This window comes from Anthonomus grandis, chromosome 7, assembly GCF_022605725.1.
Source record: "Anthonomus grandis grandis chromosome 7, icAntGran1.3, whole genome shotgun sequence".
NCBI lineage: Eukaryota > Metazoa > Arthropoda > Insecta > Coleoptera > Curculionidae > Anthonomus > Anthonomus grandis.
The window spans coordinates 14,671,106-14,692,924 of NC_065552.1; the positions used below are offsets into that span (position 1 = coordinate 14,671,106).

At 32.9% G+C, this 21,819-nt stretch overlaps 2 protein-coding genes across 4 annotated transcripts; both read right to left on the bottom strand.

The window, feature by feature from the left end:
• Nucleotides 1-4,562: 4,562 nt before the first annotated feature.
• Nucleotides 4,563-6,149, bottom strand: LOC126738467 (tRNA (cytosine(72)-C(5))-methyltransferase NSUN6). The gene has a single exon (XM_050443829.1). The coding sequence runs from the start codon at nt 6,004-6,006 to the stop codon at nt 4,618-4,620; it is 1,389 nt and encodes a 462-aa protein (XP_050299786.1). The 5' UTR covers nt 6,007-6,149; the 3' UTR covers nt 4,563-4,617.
• Nucleotides 6,150-17,608: 11,459 nt separating this feature from the next.
• LOC126738454 (uncharacterized) lies at nt 17,609-21,109 on the bottom strand. 3 transcript variants are annotated; one of them, XM_050443808.1, is made up of 6 exons: nt 20,912-21,108; nt 20,585-20,855; nt 20,405-20,525; nt 19,320-19,541; nt 18,818-18,969; nt 18,508-18,669 (listed from the first exon to the last, which is right to left on the bottom strand). In XM_050443808.1, the coding sequence occupies exons 1-5, from the start codon at nt 20,983-20,985 to the stop codon at nt 18,818-18,820; spliced, it is 840 nt and encodes a 279-aa protein (XP_050299765.1). In that variant the 5' UTR covers nt 20,986-21,108; the 3' UTR covers nt 18,508-18,669. The 3 variants fall into 3 exon arrangements, with proteins under 3 accessions (XP_050299766.1, XP_050299767.1, XP_050299765.1); XM_050443809.1 differs by lacking the exons at nt 18,818-18,969; nt 19,320-19,541 and adding an exon at nt 17,609-17,847 and having other exon boundaries at nt 18,472-18,669; nt 20,912-21,109; XM_050443810.1 differs by lacking the exons at nt 18,818-18,969; nt 19,320-19,541 and adding an exon at nt 17,892-18,079 and having other exon boundaries at nt 18,472-18,669.
• Between the last annotated feature and the right edge of the window lie 710 nt (nt 21,110-21,819).

The window sequence follows — 21,819 nt, forward strand, 5'->3', positions numbered from 1 at the left end:
AGCTGCATAACAATTAATAACAAAATATTCACTTTATATGACTAAATAGAACATTTCCATAATAATATCTGTCTAATAGGCAAGGTAAGCGGCTGTATCTGCTACCATCTGGCAACATTGGTTTTCTTTTATTATTATAAAATTGGCCATAAGAGAATTGTGAAAATATTTTAAAGTTCCGTATTTCACTAATTAAAAATTAAATAAAAATACGTAGTTTTTCCGAAAACTTATAATATACTTTTGATAATACTATTAGAAAGCCTAGGAAATTCTTTATCATTTTGATTCAAGGCTCATTGTCCTGCGAATGGAAGGCTGTTGAAGGTGTAATCATTAAATTATAAAACACTTATTCAATTTTAGTAATTCAAAATTTGCTTTTAAGATCAATGTAGCTGTTTTAAATAGATGATCTCATCACTACTCTACAGTTCCTAATAAAAGAGCTGGAATAATTAGTTTTTTTCAATTGAAAATTTGAAAATTTATTCAACATAAGAAATACATGCTTAATACAGGATAGATGTAAATAAAATTAATCTATAGTACCAATACAATAAAGTACACCTAGGTGCAAGCACCTGTATGTGTATAACTTAAAATTAATTATATTACTATACATAACATAATTATATTTACTAGGAGCCCCATACCACTAATTTACATAAACCTGAGGGTAGTGCATTTAAAATACAGGTAATACAACTATAAGACACAAATATTAAAAATTTCAGAAGAAGAGGAAAAAGTTAATAGTTATTTATAGAAGGTCAAGTAAGGCATCATAATTTTCATAGATAAATCTTTTACAAAGTTCTGAAAATTTTTGCTTATTTGTAATCTCCCGAATTGTCCGTGGTAACTTATTGAAAATTTTTGGTCCTATTACAGAATTACATCTTTGGCTTCCATCGAATCTGCGAAATGGTACATTAAGATGTCTTTCAGTTAGTTGTCTGGTTTCATGTTGGTGACTTATGTAGTTTTTATCTTTAAGTTTATACCAGAATAGACAACTGGAGTATAGATATAAGGATCTAATATTAAGTATTTTGGTATCATACAAGAGCGAGGTGGGGTACAATCTGTCTTTTTTATAGATTATTTTGATAATATAATTTTGAACAGTTTTTAAGGATTCAAGAGCATTATTGTAGAGTCCACCCTAGGTTACTATACCATAGCATATCAGAGATTCCACAAATGATTGGTACAACATTATTAAAGTTTTTTTTATTCAATATATTTCTAATAAGGAAAAATTTATGAATTAAGCTTTTGAGTTTAGATGTTAAGTTTTGAATGTGTGGTGTCCATTTTAATTTTTTGTCTATTATTATACCTAGATGTTTAGTGTTTTCTACTTCTTTTATAATAAAGTTTTGTTGTTCATCAATAACTATTTCCTTAAAATTTGGCCGATTTGCATCTGTTAGAGAAAAGGCGACATAAACAGTTTTTAAGATATTTAGGGACAATTTATACTTGTTTAACCACATCTTTACCTTCCTCATGCCATTTATGAGTTTCGTTCTTACAAGAGTCCAAGTAACATCCTTAAATACAAGAACTGTGTCATCCGCATAAGATAGTGCCATGCCACCTATATGTAAGGATAAAAGGGAGTTTATATATAAAATAAAGAGTAAGGGTCCCAGCACTGTGCCTTGGGGCACTCCAATTTGCACAGTACTAGGGTCACTCAGGGAATCTCTAATTTTTACCATTTGCTTTCTTTCTTGTAGATAGTTGCTAAAGAGCCCCAACACTACACCCCTAATTCCATATCTTTCAAGAACATGAAGTAACTTAGAATCGGGTACAGTGTCAAAGGCCTTTGCTAGATCCATAAAAACCGCAACACATTTTTTCCCTGCTCCAATCCATATTTTATGTTTTCTATTAGACTATACATTGCATCATTTGTACAAGTTTTTTCTTGAAAACCAAATTGATTTTTGTTAAGTACTTTATTTTTATTTAGGTAGTCATATGATCTTTCTTTTAAGCATTTTTCAAAAATATTTCCAAATGTATTTATTAAGCTTATTGGTCTATAGGAAGTTAGTTAGAAACATCACTCTTACTTCCTTTTTTGTAAATTGGTGTAATAATTGAAGTTTTGAGTTTTTCAGGTATCTTTGCTGATGAGAAAATAAGGTTAAATATATATTTAAGTGGTTCAACAGTATATGGATGACACAGCTTTACCATCTCAGAAGTTATGCCATCTGGACCTGGGGAACTGCTTCAAAAAGTTTTTCATTCCGATAATGACACAACACACGTTTACACTCCAGCGGAGTGTAAACTGTAACTGTACTTCCTGCTGGACTTCTCGCATCCAACAGGGATCAGCCGACCAATAATATTTCATTGGTCCATAGAATTTATGATAAAACATCGCGATTTGAAAAACTGGTTTCGCGAATAGTTTATAGCATCCATTGACAAAAATGAATTCTGCGCTCAAATCATGTTCGTTTAATGCTTGGTGTATGACTATATAATAGGGGTGTCGCCTTAAAATAATAAGAAACGCCTATATATTCGAGGAGAAAATTATATTACAAAGGCGTATTAAACAGTTTTAATCTTTGCACATACATGCGTTTAGTCATCTAGGTGGTATGTTGCAATACCCTATTTTTTATTCTTTCCTTTCTATTTTCTTAAATATCTGTCAAAATAATCTTAAAAGTTATATTTCTGACATAATTATAATATTATAAATAGGAAAGGGTACAGTGCAAGTACTATAGATAATTATAAATGGGGAAGGATGCAGAGCTGCATTAAAGAAAGGGGATAAACAGGAAATCTCTAATTATAGATCCATCTAACGGCTGCCAGTTTTGTCGAAGATACTTAAAAAGTGTATGGCATGTAACATTACTGACTTCTTTCAAAAAAACAACTTTTTAACTAACAGTGAATTTGGATTCAGGAGGGGAAGGAGCACTGTTTTGCCAATCCTTGATCTGACATAATGAATGTCTTTAAGAGTCGTAAACACATTGCTGCTCTTTTCTGTCACCTCAGCAAAGCTTTCGATTGTGTTCCACACAACTTCCTGTTAAATAAGCTAAAATTCCACAATTTTTCAGAAAACCGCATAAAACTTCTTAAGTCTTAACTTAATGAACGCACACAGACAGTGATGGTGGGAAAGGTGTCATCCGTAAAGGATGTGGTAAAGATAGGAGTACCACAGGGCTCTATTATGGAACCCATTTTATTTTTGATTTTTATAAAAGACTTGCCAACGTGTGGGCTTGCTCAATACATATTGTTTGTGGATGACACTACTCTCACCATTTATGATAACGATTTGAAAAGTTTGTGGAGGAGGTCGTGTGAAGCAGAAGAATGGTTCAATGCCGATAAACTAATGCTTGATAAATTTAAGCCTCAAAAAATGTAGAAACATATTCTCTCTGAGGGATATTGCAGATTTTAAAAATCCACCTCAAGCAAAATTTTGAGGCTGGTATTTTGATTCAAAGCTCACATGGGATGTTCATTCCGAGGAGGTATCGGGAAGGTTGAGAGGCAGTGTTCTTTCTTTGAAACCTCTATGACTGTGTGTATCCTACAAGACATTATTAAATGCTTATTATGGCGTTTTTCACTCGGTATGTGAATACTCGGGAGGTGCACCTTCGACTCCAAGATTATTTTCTCTACAGCGCAAGGCGATTAGCATCCTCGCTAAAACCTATATTAGGGATGACCGCAACCAGCTTTTAAAAAATTAAATTTACTTACTCTTCCATTAGTTTATGTTATGGATTGTGTACTTTATGTAAACAAAATATCAACAGACAAAAAATATCCATTAACTGTTTTAAACAAAAAGTTAAAAAATGTATTTTGTGCAAACAAAAATTTTTGTGTATTTTACAACACATAAGAGTTCGTTCAACAATAAATAAAACATAATGCTTTTTAATGTTCTACTTGTCTTGATTGTCATAGTGTTACACTTTTAATTTTTTTATTTTCAAGCCCCCTTTTTTTCTTGTCTTCTATACTTATCTGTTATATGTTACTTTTAATCATAATAATAATATTGTAATTACTTATGTGATTTTATTAATTATATTTTAACTTTTCTGTCATCACCAGGTTTAAATTTTAACTCTTAGTTTATATTTTTTGTGACACACAAATGGTATTATTTATTTTGACATAAATAAATTAAATTGAAATTCTCTAAAACTTTAAATTGTGAAGACATGTTTGTATCACCTTAATGTGCAATTTCCCTTTTAACAGAATTAAGAAAAACATTGGGTAATTGGCCCAAAAGTATCATTTTACCAGCATAAGTTTGTGTCCTAGACTGAGGAATAACCTTTAAATAGACTATAAAAATTTTATTTGTTGTGGGGGTGGGAAAATGAATAATTTGGATTCTTTATTAGTAATAAGTATTGTCTTGGCATTTAAGGGACAGTGACCCAATTTATTATTCTAGAGAAGTAACCATCCTAGTCATTCAGGTTTCAATGTCCATTAGAGTGAGTAAACTTTGATTTAAAAAAAGCAATATGCTATTCAAGTTAACTTAAATTTATTTAAGAGAATAAAATGTTTACATATAGCTTAAAATCAAAATTTCTTAACAAAGCAAGATATAAAAAATCCTATACTATCCATCTCCTGTCCAGGCCCAAACCTTAACACTTTATGCTTATCACTCTCACTTAAGCTTGTGCCACACCATCCTGGTCCACCAAAGTGTCCCTTTTCTGGCTTGACAAGCTCCAAACAATCAAAATTTTTAAGAGCCCAAGCTACCATCCCTTCATTTTCAGCCAAAGTGATGGTGCAAGTGCTATAAACCATTGTGCCTTTAGGTTTAAGTAAAGCAACAGCAGTACTAAAAAGTTTTCTCTGCAATGGAACATATGATTTTATCATTTTTTCAGTTGAGGTATTTCTAAATTGTGGCCTTTTCCCAAGTACACTGCAAGGTGCATCAAGAAGGATTCTATCAAAAGTTTCTGGTAAAAAAGGTGGTGCTAGACCGGAACAGTCTTTGCTGCAAATTTTACAAGAGTCTGCTTGAAAAACTGAAACATTTGCTCCAAAATTATTACAATTGTTTTTAAGTTGTTCAACTTTTTTTGGAGTTTTGTCAATAGCAATAATGGTTGCATCATTTTCAACTAATGCAGCAATATGTGTTGTCTTATTTCCTGGAGATGCACACATATCTAAAATTAGTTCACCTTTTTGGGGATTTAAAGCCTGAACACACACTATTGATGGAATATTTTGCAATAAAGCCCAATTAGGAGGTAGGAAATCACCTAAAGGTGGGCAGCCTGAAATCACCTCAAACACTTCAATAGCAACCCCAGTTGGGTTTAAGTTCTCCCCAAATAACTGTTCTCTTGTCATTTTCACTATACCATTACCAATAAAAATTTTCTTTGGATCAAGAAATATATTTAATAAACCCTTTTTGCATTTTTTATTAAGATCAGCATAAATACTAACCTTATCATCAACTTGAGTTCCTGATACCATTCCTAAGACCCCTGGTGCATATATGTTTGCACCACGAAGAACTGCTGCAGCACAAATAGTATCAACAATTATTTCATTTTGATATTTTACAAACGATGAGTGCTTTACTTCCAAGTGCTTAATTAAAACAGTATTATCTAACTTCTCAGTAGACTGACAATTTACAATATTTGCTCCATACATTTTATTTAATTTGTTCTGAAGCAATTCAATTACAGCCTCTTTTTGAGCCTTTAGTGTATTTACTCTATAAGAGGTGATTGTTGGGGCTGTGCAGAGCCATTCTAAAATTTGTACTACATTAATTTTGTAATTTTCCGAAACACCCTCTTTTGAGGATATAAGTATTTCTGTATTAAAGTCTTCGGAAAAGGGAGATTTGGGATAAGGCATTTTCATAAATATGAAATGAATTAGGAAAACATTACATTTTTTTTGTTTCGAAAAACAAGTACATAACCACATTTCTTTCCTAAGTGGGCTTTTACCAAGAAGACTGGAGGAAGGAGAGATATCTTGCCTGTGCTGGGGGCCACATCCTGTATGGCAAGACAAGAGTCTACGTAACAACTTTTCAGATAGAGCGCACTGGTATTGCCCCGTCGCCTTATCGCCCCGTGGCACCGTCAAGCCATCGCTGAAATTGTATTACCTGTATAATAAATAAAACGTTTTTCGAGGCTGAAAGCTGAAATGGTTGTTTTGAGTTAGATAGATTTACTAGTGACACGTTAATTGAGTTATTTTAGGTATATTAGTATTAATAGAATCTGTTTTTTAACAGTTTTATTCATTTTTGGCCCGTATCTAAAATATATATACATTTTGATTGTTTCAAATATTGCACTAACTTTTTGACTTTTGAACTACTTCTACTTAACCGATTGTAACAAAATTTTACACAAACATTGGGTTCTTGTCTTAATGTCTTATGACAATACAATATTATTATATTCACCAACCTTATGGAATTAACCCGACATCGGCAACCAGCAACCCCTAGGTAGGTACCTTAATAGAGGGAGGAGATAGCTTTATGATTTTAAATTAGAATAAGGACAAATTTAATAAAATACCTCGTTTTAAAGGTTTCATTCGGCCAAGTGAAGTTGTGCAGTCATAGAAGTAATAAAATGCTAATTAAAAGAGAAGCCAAAAACCAGAAAATAAAATATAATAATCTACTTTTGGTATTGATATATTAAATATGTAGGTAGTATTTCTAAATAAAATTATGACCTCGGGATCAACTTTTAACAATTTATTAAAATAACGTGAGGTGCACATTCGCCAAAAATTATAGCTGATGCGCCAACCTTACAAACAGAGAGTCTCCCAGAAAAAGAGGCATCATACGCCTGCGAAAATTGGCCAAAAAAGGGCTTTTCTGGATAGATGAGAGATCTAAGAATCTAAAAGGTTTTTTGATATGGGGTTTTAAAATATTTGTTCAGAAAGGACAAAACTAGACTTCTGTAGTTTTATTTTTTTTAATTACGCCTAAAATCATATAAAAAACAATGCTTAAACATACAGAAAATTAAGGTAATTTTCAACGCTATATTTTAGCTGTTTAGAATTTAAATTTCAAAAAATTGATTCTACAGATATCTAGATTAATCCATTAACTAACAATTTTATAAAAAAATAGTATTAAAAAAGCGCTAGTTTCTTAGATCTCATCTATCCAGAAAAGGCTTTCAACGCAGTTTTTACCGGCTAAATTCTAATATCGTTGAGTGATTGCTAATCGATATCGTTGATTGATAATCGATAGTACTAAACGTCACCCCTTCTGTACTACTTTGAACCCTTCTGTACTATTTTTGAAATTTTCTTGGCTGAATTGGATTACGCTCTTAAGGCCGCTGCACAATTCATGCCCGGAAAAAATCTTGTTCAGATACCTATAGGTATATAGAATCAACGTAAACAACAGGCTATATAATAGGCATTTTTATGTTATTTAGGATTTTTTTTGGATCAACTTTCGTTTTCTTTTTGGTTTACTCAACAATCATTCCAACCCAAAATTATGACAACGTCAAAGTCAAAAAATAGATGCAAAAATAAAAAACACTTTTTTTCGATATTTTAAGTTGAAATGAATTCGAGTTCAAACATAGTTTTGACTGTCCCACTTAATTTTCTTATTAGGATTTGTTACACATATTATAGTTTTGCACTGTATAGGGAATAAAAATAATATAATTTTTATTTAAATAATAAGGGTTTTTAAGGAAAAATGTGATATGCCTTAGTGCGAGAAAAAAAAAGTACCTACCTATCTATTTTTTTTTTCCTAAAGGGGCGTATATCGCATCAGTAGGAATTCCTATTAATGAAATATAGGTATAGGCCCCCAAAAGACGCTCTTAAAAACATTTTTCAGAAGACAAAATACTGTCCCAGAGTATGAAAGTAAATACCACACTCTCGAAACAAAAATCGACGGGTCCGACTAGACTTTAAAAAAAATTGAAAATATATTTTATTACTACCAGATATATCCGTAAAATAACTCAATAACGTGTCACCAGTATAATTAAATCTATTAAAATCAAAACAACCATTCCGTTCGGCTTCAAAAACCTAATATCTAAATACAACCAATACAGGACAATAATATAAAGTGCAAGTACATATTTAAATGAATCGACGGGGCCACGGGGCGATCAGGCGACGGGGCGAAACACTGCGCTCCATCGGAAAAGTTGTTACGTAGACACTTGTGGCAAGTCTCTACCCCACAATGTTATTCTTGGTCTGGCGATTGCGCAGTAGCGTAGTGCGCGACGCTGGTCTGACAAATGTAAATAAAACTCACCTAAAAAAAGCACAAAACATGTGGACCAGAAAGCATGCGACAACAGGCAACGGCAATGACCAGAGCACAGCTTAAATAATTACAGTCAATTAGTCTTCTTACAATTAGTCTTCCTTATGCTGTGACCAGAGCACGAGCGAGGGAGGGAAAGAGACGATGAGACGCGTGCGAGAGAGGAGAAAAATGCGAGGTAAATCGGCTCCAGCGCGATGAATGGGGCAATCATAGGAGATATCTCTCCTCCCTCTAGTCTTCTCGGCTTTCACGTAAAAATAATATAGAGAAATGTTGGCTCTAAACAAAGTGATAAGACAGATCTGCTAGTGTCGTCTCGCTTTACGACGGAAACGGCTCCAACCACAGAACACAAATGTCAAATATATAGCTTTTACACAGCATAAGGAAGACTAAAGAAGACTAAAGTAATTATTTAAGCTGTGGCTTTTAATTGAATTGTAAAGACGCCACCCGCCGAATCGGCATCGGCTCATCGGGTGCGTTAGGGGCTATACACACCACAGTGTTTTTGCGCCTCCGTAACGCGTAATGTGACCTTAAAATACACGCCTTTAAAAAGTACCCTATAGCTGAAATGAACGTTTTAAGACTAGAATGACATTTTCGTTAACTGTGCCTCTAGTGAATTTATAAAATATGCGTTCGTGTCACGAACTTATAAATATACCTGGACTGCTAATGCATATATGGCCACGATACCCAAAAATGACGACTGCATAGTGGCCGCCATTTTTATAGTGGTTGTGTCCTTTTGATGTTGGTTACTCTAAAAATTTTTAGTGTTGCCAACAAAAATATATTAAATAACGGTAATGAAGTTGACGACGCTGACGTTTGACGTGTGAGTTTAGCAGATTGCCTAGTTTTTGGCGATTTGTAAACGACGCTTGAGTATAACGTCTGGAACAGACGATGTATCTTTCTCCTTATTTAATACGTGAATAATGTACCACCATCTTTATTTAAAGGTATTTGGTTCAGTTTCTCAAAACCGAATTATTAGAGAGTTTAAATGCAGCGACGACGTAGCCAAGATTTACGCACGTTAAACGAGGTTAACGCACGCACGAGTATAACGTTAGGTGTCCTGCGAAATGAGTTTAAGCGAAATATTTTCTGCGTGTTGACGTGACGTGACAGAATTGACAGCAACTTGTCATTTGTCAAGTGCCAGGCGGGATAATTTTTATTAATTTGTCTTTCATTTACTATTGCTTTTTAGTAATAGAAATTTAGGAAATTGTGTTTTTTGATTAGTAGTAACTAATATAATCAAACTACAAAACTTTTGCACCTTTGTTTTTGTTTGGGATGATCCCCATCATAACATAACCTAAAACCTAATGCGCACTGGAATCGAGTCGAATCGTGGATGCTCGGGACGTTCCGTGTATACGTACGTGCAGTAAATTAGTCCCGTGGAGCAAGGCAGAATAACGTAAACCCGTAGCCCGTATTTCAAGCGAAACGTGAAAATGAATGAAATGCGCAGGCGCGGCATCCTTACGCACGTAGGATTTGCTGCACTTAAACTCTCTATTGTGAATTGTCCGTCTGTGCTGTTTATAACTATATAAAGAGTGTGTCAGAACTATGGGATCAAACTTCTGGGGGTTGTTCAGTGCAACAGAAGAATCCATTTCAGTATAGGAACCCATGTCCGGAAATGCGTCACTACGCCACTACGGCCCTGAGACGCGTTAAAATTTATAAAAAACATTAATTACCTAAATAGGATCTGCTGCATTTATTTTTACCTTTTGTACATGATACCATAACAACAATTATTTAAAATCAACGCTTATCAATGTCAATTCTCAATGCCATGTTTAAAAATTTTATAGCTTAAAATTTTTAAACATTTATTGCTAATGGAAAATTTTACCAATCAAGAATTGGCGGATATGCATTTGGCATACGGAGCAACAAACTGCAATGCACGAGCAGCATCGCGGTTGTATCATGAACGTTAGCCCGAACGACAGTATCCTGGATACAAAAAGTTTATTGCCGTTCATCGGCGGCTCGCTGAGACAGGCATGTTTAAGACCAAGATGCATGATACTGGTGTTGCTCGAACCGTAAGAACGGTCGAATTTGAAGAAGAGGTGCTTCAGCGAGTTGCCGATGAACCATCAAATAGCACACATGACGTCGCTAAGAATATGAATACGAGTAACACTTCTGTCTGGCGGGTACTACACGAGCAACAACTCTATCCTTACCACTTCCAGAAAGTTCAAGGTATGACTGCAGCCTATTATCATCCTAGAGTTCAATTTTGTCCATAGCTTCTGGATCACATCATTGCACAACCAAATTTTTTACGATATGTTTATATCTATCGTATCGTATATATTTTATACGATATGTATGAACCGATGAAGCCTCTTTCACAAGAGACGGTATTTTTAATAGTAGGAATAGCCATGTTTGGGACGAAGAAAATCCTTATGCAATTTTTCCAAGAAAACATCAGAATCGTTCGTCTGTCAATGTATGGGCAGGCATTGTTGATGATTATTTAATTGGGCCATACCTTCTACCGGAACGGTTAATAGGACCTATTTATCTGCATTTCTTGGAGGAAGTTCTCCCAGAACTCCTTAAAAATGTTCCACTAAACGTTAGACAGCAAATGTGGTTTTAGAATGATGGAGGGCCGGCTCACTTTGCTGTAGAAGTACGCGAGTATTTGGCTCAGCGGTTTGGGCACCGTTGGATTGCCAGAGGTGGAGCAGTTTCTTGGCCTCCTAGGTCAACCGATTTAACGTCGTTCGATTTTTTCTTGTGGAGACATGGAAAGTCTTTAGTCTACGAAACTCAGTAGAATCAGAGCTAGACTTAATTGGACGAATAACAGCAGCATTTGAAATCATTCAAAACGAGGATCAAATTTTTAGTGTAGTCCGCCGAAATCATGTGCGGCGTTTAAATCGGTGTATTGAGGTTAAAGGAAGACATTTTGAACAATTGTGGTGATGTATCATATGCAAAAGGTAAAAATAAATGCATCAGATCCTATTTAGGTAATTAATTTTTTTTCTAAATTTAAACGCGTCTTAGGGCCGTAGTGGCATAGTGACACATTTGCGGACATGGGTTCCTATACTTAAATGGATTCTACTGTTGCACTGAACAACCCCTAGAAGTTTGATCCCATAGTTCTGAAACACCCTGTATTTGTGTTCTGTGGCTTATAATAGAATAATATATTAAGTTGTTGACAGAATAATATATTTTTACTATATAAATTACAAACCCTCATAAAATCATCTATATTTTGATTCTTATAGATGGTTGTACCTGTACCTTGTTGATTAATGTGGAAACACTGTACATGGAAGAAAAGTAAAACTCGTAATAGTAAAAATAGAAAGAAAATAAATGTTTTTAACTGAATTTGTTAAATAAATACAAGCAAAAATTTAAATGAATATCATGATTTTCATGGTATTAGGATTTATAAGATTCAAGATTATCAGAATGATAAAACAAATATTTTAAAGTGCATGCATCTATTCCAAGTTGATTGAAACTGTGTCCCATTTTAGGTGAGGATTACTTTCTTTCATAAATTTTAAAGAAATTCTTAAAGAATTACCAGAAAAATCACAGATCTAACGCAACTATCTTAAATTCTTACCTATATATAACTTTCTATTTTGTATTTTTGTACACATAACCTCTCAAAAACTTTAATTGTTTTGTTTTCCTACAGTTGGCACAACTAAAATTTGTCAGAGTGACCAACATCGAAAGGACACAATCACGCAAAATGGCAGCCCCCTAGTAGTGGTCATTTATTTTTCATTGAATTGGCACTCCAGGTATATTTATAAGTTCGTGGTTCGTGTGCATTGGCACGGTAGCTATTTCAGTAAGCATCGGCACGTATCGCAATAAAACAATTTTGATTGAATTTTTGGGATAAATCAACAATAATGTTTTTCTTTGTTGTTTAAAGGTCTTTAGTAAAATAGCAGTTAACGAATTATTACCGATCAGGGCTTAGAAAATATATCAATTGTTGATTTTGTGATCCCACAATCTTTTATGCTTCTTACTAAGTGAGTTGCAGTGGCGGCTCGTGGGGTTAAATTTTGGGTAGGCCATAGCAGGAGTGCCCACTCAAGAAGAATCATATAATAGGCCGGTGTTGTCAAGTAATTATACATTTAAAACATTAACCCTTAGTATTTTTTTTCAAAAAAAAAACATTTTTTTTCTATCAAATTTAAAAAAATTGGGAGAACTGGAGAACTAAAAAGGGGGACACTATGAAAAGAAACGACAGTAATTAAGCTTAATATGTACATTTATTGTTACCTACGTACATAAAAGTAACAAGTAACTAGTAAAAATGGTACAGAAAGAAGGAGTCACTTAAAAGTATTTTGAACACAAACAAATTATCAGTTTTGAGTTTTATTACCTATAAAGCAAGTTAATTCTTCTATCTTTGTTTCGTGCAAATTTGTCAATTACCCTATCGTAAAATGTGTCCCCAGTTTCCACTAATTGAGCAAGGATATCCTTTTGAATTGATAAAATAGATAAGGATGAAAGCCGATTTTGAGTCACTGTGTTCCGCAAAGATGTTTTTATTCGCTTTAACGTAGAAAGTCCTTTCAACTGAAGCACTGGTTGCAGGTATTGTAGCTAGTAAACAGAACAACTTGTAACTTTCAAGAAGAATTTCATTTGTGTCGTTATCATGCATACTTTTAATTAGACCCAACAAACTTTTATCGTAAAATTGTTCACGGTGTATTGGTGAGAAAATGGTTTCTAGTTCTGTTTTCAATAATGATTTATCAAAAAGTGCTCCATAAGTATTTATTAACGAGTCCAATGGTTTTTGCGGCATTACTCCTCCATATTCTGAAATTTTTTTAGTATCGCACCCAACTGCAGAAATTGAAACTTGCTATAGTCCGAAAAACGTTGCTCTAATTGAGTTATATTATTGTTCAAATTTTCAAAAAATATTCGTCTAAATTTAGTTTTGGCTTTATCCAAAGTGCTTTAATTACCATCATTTTTAGGTAAACCACCAAGTTTATTACGATTTAAGGTAAATTCTGTATTTGTCTCGCTAACAGCAACGTTAATATGCTTAGAAAAGGTCAGGTCATTTCTCCAGCTTTTTAACACTTCAAGACATCTGGAAACGGAATTGTTACAAAATTGGATGTCATTATTTGTTTTCTGTAACACATTGTATAAGAGTTCTGTTTGTTGAAATATGTCGCTAAAAACGTTTAATAAAAATACGAATTCCAGATCATCCAGTTTTCTTTTAAACCCATCTGCCTGCCTGCGATTGATTTCGCATTTGATTCTGGACAATTCATTATCTCCTGAAATACTTCAATTAATTTTTTTCTCTCCTGTAATACGGCATTTAACACTTTAGCATTCGAGTTCCATCTCACTTTGCTATTTGTAGGAATTCGTTTTCCGCCAATATATTTAAGAAATGGAATCTTTTGGAGGAATGGTGAAAATCAGCCGGAATTCCTTGAAGAGTCAAAAAAAATATTTTTACTGCCGTAATATTGGAGCAACTTTGCTGTAAAACTAAATTAAGGCGATGCGCAAAACAATGGGTAAAAATAGCTAATGATGCAGAGTCTTTTACTAATTTTTGTAGTCCGTTTAGTTGGCCCGACATAACACTAGCTCCATCATAGGTTTGAGCAATTAGTTTTGCTTTACAGTCAAATTTACCAATCACACTAAACAGTAAATCGCGTAACGCTGGAGCATTTCGATCTTCCCCTAAATCAAAGAATCCTAAGAAATATTCTTGAACTATGCCTTTTGCATCTACTAACCTGCATACAATTGAACACTATGCCTTTTCAGTTATATCGGTTGTTTCATCAACAATACATGCAAAAAATGGGGAATTAATGATGGCATTTTGAATAAAAATGGAAATTTTGTCTTTAATCAGGTGATTAGTTCTGTTCATTTTGTATCGTTTTTAAGAGGCCTTTAAAATAAGTCTTTTTTTGCCAGTGATCTTTTAGTTCTGGATTTGAATTTAACATTAATTCCGAAATTGCTTTAAAATTTCCAGGATTTAGAGAATCATCTGACTCATCGTGGCCACGAAAAGCCAGTTCCTGTTTAGCTAAATTACAAGTTAAAGCAATTCATTTTTTAATAATTTATCGGTTTATTTTAAGTTCAGCATTATACTTGACTTTTGAAATTTTCGACTGTTCGTCTAGCAAGTCCCGAACAGAAAACTCTCTTTTTTTGTACATCCTTAAAGGACAAAGAACTACTTAAATGCTCTTTACAAGTTGAATGTTTCTTAAGCGGTGCAGATATATTTTTTAAATTGGAGTATCCTTCACAATTCCATACACACTTTTTATTCGAAAGCAACAAACATGGCCAACAATACAGTTTCTTTGTAATAGAACTTCCACACAGCCATTTATACACATCATACCAAGAGATATTAAAAGCACGTACTTTTTTCCCATCTTTTTGGTCAATACACAGTTTTGGAATAGGCCTGTCACTCAAAATAATTTTACCTTTCTTTCAGCCTCAGGTCTTTTAGCCAATGGTAATTCCAACAACGAAACAATAATGTCCAGTCCACTGCCAAGTGCCAACATAACATTATTGGTACTAGTACTGCAACTTGGTAAAACTTCAGGCTCAGATAAACTCATTTTTGTCTATTATATTATCTTACTATTCCAAAAAAAGTAATATTTAAGTCCTCAAACTTAGCCTTTAATTTTTAAATAAAAATTTAAAATAAAGGCCTAATAAAAGGCTTTGGCCTCTTGCGCCTTTATCTTAATTACACAACCAACTAGTGTTAAATTAAAAAAAAAAAAAACGTAATAGGCAAAAGCCTTGTAAAAACATTGCAAATTTCTGGATTTTAATTATTAGGTTCTTCACCAACTTCACTTTACCAATGTCTACAACTTTTAAATTAAAAACACCACAACTTTTTAATTCACGAAAACATTTAATCACGAACCCTCAAATTACGAATTAGCAAATTAAGAACAAATTCAAGTACAAATCGACAATTTTTTCCGCTAAAAACAAACATTCAACCGCAAAAACAAACGCAGGCCACCTCGTGTCGGGCCTAAATGACTTCCGTAAGCGCGCATATAATATCCATCCTCCGACGCGTTGACCAGCGTGGCGCGATTTTTCTGTAGGGATATATTGTGGATGGGGTCGGCCAGATTCGTTCTGGCCTATTAGTGGTTTTTTAAGTGCGTTTAAGCACGGGTTAAAATAATAAATAAATTGGTGTGTTAACATGATATTTAATTACAATAAAATATTTTTAAAATTTTATTTTTGTATTTTGTATGCTCAAAATTTTAGGGTAGGCCCGGCCTACCCTGCCTATTCCCACGAGCCGCCACTGGTGAGTTGGATGTATCAAGAAAACTTGGATTTTAGATTTTAATACTGTCGACGTTTGCCCTAGGATATCTATGCCTGAGCTACAGTACAGTCGGTATATTCTTATAAGTATAGAGACTCATGCAATATTTTGGAAATACTTAAAAGTTTTTACATTGTTTTCACCGATGGAGACCAATAACTGACATAAGAATACTTACATTCATAGCAAGCAAGTACACGAAGTCTAGAAAATTTGAACCACCAAAATTTACAATAAAATAACCAAAATTGAAGCCCAAATGGGCTATTAAACAAAATGAATTACTAAAAACTAAGCCCTATAGGTGAAACTACTGAATAAAATAATAGCAAAACAATACAAAGAGTTTAAGAATAATTAACGTACTTATATGTTTATAAGTACCTTTTAAACCTGAAGACTCAATACATTCCTTGCTCCATACAACACATATTAAAAAAAAACTGTTTAAAGCTAAATTCTAAAAAGTCTGCTAAAATAGTTTTTAGTTCCAAAAATCGTCGTGAGTAATTTGAGGAGAAAAAGACAGGAAATTGATTGAGTCTAATCCAGTTCTATTTCATAGAAATATAGGAAATTTCGGATTACTGATGGACCAAGATTTGCAATTGTACCACAATAACAAATATTTACAGAAGGGCTTTTTTAATCTAAATAATATCTCAAAATAGTGAATCTTATGTACTGTCATAGTTTTTTTTTGCTAACACAAACTAATCCTGTCTAAAGCAGATCGATTCCAATAGGGTACAGAGATTTTAAAATGCTTATCTTAGACTTATAAATAAAATACAGGACTTCTACTTTAAACTTATAAATGGTATTAGGTAACATCATCGTATAAGCCATTCATTAAAAGCAAGTAACTGTATAGCAGATAAGTAGGTAATTATAATTAGATATAGTTAGGTTAAGTGGGTTAGGTAGAAGAACAATGTCTTTATTTATCTACTAAAGAATATAAATAATATGTTACCTCAAAAGAAACGATAATAAATGAGTTTCCTAAAATGCCGATTCCATACTTTAATCTTTGGAAGGTATTGCGTTATAATTGAAATGTTAAAAGACTTATTTTCTACTGAATAATCTAGCGCAACAGATGGATTGTTATATCATGAAGGGAAAAGGGTTTTCAGCAAATAAAATATTTTCTATGAATGTGTGCAGGTTCCATCATTTCTTCACAAAATACAATACGCTTTCGTTCGTCCTCTAAGAAAACTTCGTAGGTTTGTAACTTATAATAAGTAAATTTTCTATGCTTTAAAATATTTATAGCTGCTTGGGGCTATATATATCAAGTTCTTAAGAAATTTGTATAAAATTATAGGGAATGTCAGGGAGATTCTGATCAGAGAGAAGTTAATTTTGGAGAAACTATACGATATTTTCAATTGGAAGAAGACATTGTTCCACGTCTACATGGCGACCTTTACGTCAATCTTGTAAACATCTAAATGAATTTCTTGGCGAGACGCAGAAATCGTTGTCCGCCGATATATACATACATACAATTATTAATAAATAAATTTATTCCTTCGTATCTGAACAATATTGCAACGTAATTAAATAAACATAGAAAAATGTTGTGAAAACAAAAAAACCAATTTTAACATTAAAGTACTATAATTATAAAAAACTAATACAAATTTTAACTATATAAACTAAGGCTATTAAAAATCTTGATATTAGCCATAAAAATGCCAAATATCAAGTATGGAATGCACCATGGAATCAAGTTTTTTAAAAACTTATTTTGCACTTTTTGAAAAACATTTAATTTAGTAATTTTATCACATTGAATGTATATATTACTATTATCAAAAAACATTATTCAAATATATTTACATTATATTTTATTTTAATCTATGGTGTCGATGTAAACTTTCCCTATAAATCATCTGGCCCCATGTACCAATAACGTCAGGAGATTTCTTTGAAGTTTCGTTTGATATATCTTCAGTTTTAAAAATACATTTTTCTTTAAATGGATTCCATGCCGTTATTCCAGATCCTATAAATAAATTAAATAATTATTTACATAAAAAAAGTCTGATACGGAATAAACACATTTATTGACCGACTAGCGCAAAATATTAAATTAAATTCTTAAAAATGATATGTTTTAGATTTTGTCATAATTTGGTTTGCAGATTTGCCAATTGTGTCTTGGTATGTAGTGATAGATATAGGAGGAGGCTTTAACATTAGGAGGCGTTCTGGTTTAGGACTTTCAGTAGGTTGGGCTAGAATAAATTATAACGTTTTAAGTTCACATTATAAATAGAATAGTAATTATAAAGACGGACGAGATAGACTTGCATCAAACTTGAGGACTGAATAAAAGGAAAAAAAAAATCCAATCAACGATCATATTATATCGACTAGGGTTGCCAACCGTCCTGCATGTGCTCCATGAAGGTGTTGTCCTGTGGCCTGCAAACATTCCTGACATGACATCACTCATTCTACATTTTATGATGTTATTCTGCGTACACGGTAAATATGACTCTTAGAATTTGAAATACAAAAATTTAAAATATTTTTATTGTGAATCGAAAATATTTTATTCAGCACCCAAGTTTGATTCAATTTGTATATATATTTAAAAACAAACTTATCTATAAGTTTTTCTTACCACAAACTTTTTTTTCATTTGTTCTAGGCATACTAGTTTCAACAAACTGTTTAGTGATAGTACTTAGCCTTATAGCTTTATTTCTAGGCTTAGGTTTGCAAGGATATCCACAAGTGGCAGATGGTTCGGGGCAAGGAGGAGAAATATCATTTCTTGCACCTCTTATCATCTGCATTGGTGTACCCCAAGGTATCTCCTCTAAAAATTGATAAAACACTAAAATAGATTAAAAATAAAAATATGAGTGTACTCTTCTTAAAATCACGTATAATATATATAGTTAAAAAAAACAGTCATCTGAAAAAATAATATATTTAATATAGAGCAATTTCCAATAAACAAAGACCTATGTCTTTATATTGCTTGTAAAAATGCTTCTTTTGACTGTCGGATCATGAATTCGATCTCTGATTATGAGCTGTCCCAATCTCGAAATCGCGTCTTGATATTCTGAGGCTCCTGCTGTCATGGAAGAGAGAGGTCCCTTGCAGCTTCCCACTGAAATAAAATATTATCAAATGTAGTGTCAAAAGTATTTATGATAATCGATTTTACAGAAAAATTTTCTGTTTATGCCTCAAAAATCAAGAAGAATAGATTATTTAAGATTTATATCATTCATACTTATATTTGATAAAGCAACACTAGTAACTAGAGTTCATCTTCAGTCTTTTGTAGAGAGAAGTCCGATCCGAGACAAGAGAATTATATCATTAACTTAAAGCTTTCTTTATGAATTTCATGTTATATGTTAATGCTTGTGTTTTTTTTTGGGGTTATTTAAGCATCCGAAAAAAATTTGCCTATCGTGTATATAAAAGAGCACGGAGGGATATTGCTTTACTGACCACAATATACAGCTTCCTTAGCTTTAAAGATTCCTCCACAAGGTTGACTGCTCCCTTTACTTGCGCCACCGTGGCCTCCACCACTTCCGTTAGAAGTTATTCTCGATTTGGTGTAGATTTTGCAAAAATCTCCTGGAAGTGTTACAGGTTCAGGACAGGGTTGATGACCATCTACGCCTGCTGCCCTAAGAAGTTCTTCGTAGGGGGCAGATGGATACTCATCTAAAATAAAAAGAAGGTGGTATTAGGAGTGTTAAGGGATTTAGGGCAATACTGTACCGTTTAATAATAGGCTGCAATTATATTCAGGATAAGGCACACTGAATGCGTTAATACGATGTAGGTCAAAAAAAATTTAAAATTTGTTGAAATATTTCACGTAATTTACTGAATTTTTGTTCAACAAAAATCATGTGTTTCGGGCCACATCCAATTGTAAAAATTTACAGTGTTACGAAAAGATACCGCCCAACTTTGGGAAGTGGTACGGAACAGTAAAAGAAATATTCTTGTTCAATAAGCATATGTCGGCAAATGACCGTTTTGGCTGTACTTTTTCTGGCGTACAAAAACTACTTAGCACTCATTTTGCATATTAATTAAATTACTGTATACTTATTTGTAATTTTGCTTTATTGGTGAATAAATTCTGATCTCCTCAAACATCCTCGCATTTCGGTGCTAACGTGCACCGGTATTTAAATCAGTTTTCTTATATTATTATATTTCCCCGACAATGAACTTCAACCCCCTAGATGCTTAAGTCTAAGAAACACCTGTTGATAATGAGGAAAATCTTACCAAGGATAATGACGACCATGTGGTGTCCAATTTTATCGGTGTCTTTTAGAGACAATGCACACTCTGTATATCGTTATGCAGAGTAGTATATATCATATACTACTAGCAATGAGACTATAATAGGAATCTTGATCAGGTTTTTGTAGTCTTAGAAATTGGTACTGTACCAATTCAAAAATATTCGCAATTTTTGAAACATGAGAGGTAAGTTGATACTTTTAAAAATTAACGCTTTTATTTTTGACACTATAAATACTTAATATTCTAAATAGATATTCACTTACTCATTTTACAAAAATCAACTTGATATGTACTTCTCAACCTATCCCTGTTGATTCTTGCCAGCAGATCATCTGGTGGGGCAGTCCTTAGGCATTCGTAAATAAAAGGATACTTTTCTTGAATCTAGGAAACATAATTCTTTAACACAAAAATTAATCTTAAAATTAATCAGCATAATCTACTTTAGCCAAAAACACATTGGGTTGATTAAAGCGCCCCACTTGAGTTTGAGGCGCCGAGGACACTTTTGCAGGGTAAATTTTTGGATCCAAAAGAGGTCCCATAGGACCCAATCTACTCCATGCTTCTTCTTCATAAGCCTGAGGCCCTAGCAAGTTTCTTTGATGGTTTTGGTGTACATTGTGATCACCTATGTTGTGACATTCGCATGGTATTAGGTCTGGTCTATGAGCATCTCTGTATTGGGGTTGAAACAGATGTTCTGGATGTGGTCTAAAAATGCAAAATTTAGCTTAAACTTTTTTGAAAATATCCGTATTGGGTATTACCTGAGCCCTAAGGTTTTTACATATGGCCACAGATAGTCTTTTCTGTAAGTAGTGACAAATTGGTCCATACCCATGTTGAATCATACGTTATATTGGAATATTACTCACAGTGAATTTTGTAATAATTTAAAAACTAAATAGTTTTGGATTTTTATACCTTTAAAAACGTCATTATATTTTTGACAAACTTTCAGGCTATTGACAGAATGTCAAAAGGTGTAAAATTAATACGCGGGTTTGGTGTAAAATGTTTTTAGTTTTATCGAGTTACTTTATTCCATTTTTTTTAATTTTTTTTTAGAAACTTTATTCAGACTCTATTCAGACTAATTTTCTAATGCCTAATTTTGTATGTAATTATTGATGTAATTTTAATATTTTAACTAACATCACTTTCGCATATTTCAATATTATTAGTGTACTTTTTTGTTTTTGCTATCTAATTAGATTTAGGATTTAAAACAAAAATGTTTGAAGACTGTTTGTATATTATTTAATTTTTTAACTGTCTAAATCAATCTAAATTTTCACTAGAATAAGAAATTAGTCAATTCAAACTTGTCGAAAAATTAATAAACATGCAAAAACTGCTTATTATAGAGACCAATACCACAATTTCTTTTAATGTGTTGAACCGAAGTTGTTTAGGAAATCATTTGTTGAGCGTCGAGTATATAAATTCTATTAGATATTTTCATTATCAATGTAATAGTTGCTGGAAAATTTTTCCAACCTGGAACGCTAATTTGCTGGGAAATTCTCCAAAGAAGGTCTGAAAACGATTTGTTAGAAAATTCCCCCACACTTGAAACTAAATTGATGAAAAATTTTGCAAAGATGGAAAAAAATATTTTGGAAAACAATTTAATAGGGGAATTAAAAGTAGAAATTGTGGAAATTTTTTCTTT

Bases quoted from the DNA above. Each gene is read 5' to 3' on its own strand.
- LOC126738467 (XM_050443829.1), bottom strand. From the start codon at position 6,006: ATGTGGTTATGTACTTGTTTTTCGAAACAAAAAAAATGTAATGTTTTC.
- LOC126738454 (XM_050443808.1), bottom strand. From the start codon at position 20,985: ATGGGTATGGACCAATTTGTCACTACTTACAGAAAAGACTATCTGTGG. The intron at 20,526-20,584 runs GTAGATTATGCT...TATGTTTCCTAG, and splicing joins CCAATGTGTTTTTGGCTAAA to ATTCAAGAAAAGTATCCTTT. The intron at 19,542-20,404 runs GTAAGTGAATAT...TTTTTATTTTAG, and splicing joins AGTTGATTTTTGTAAAATGA to ATGAGTATCCATCTGCCCCC.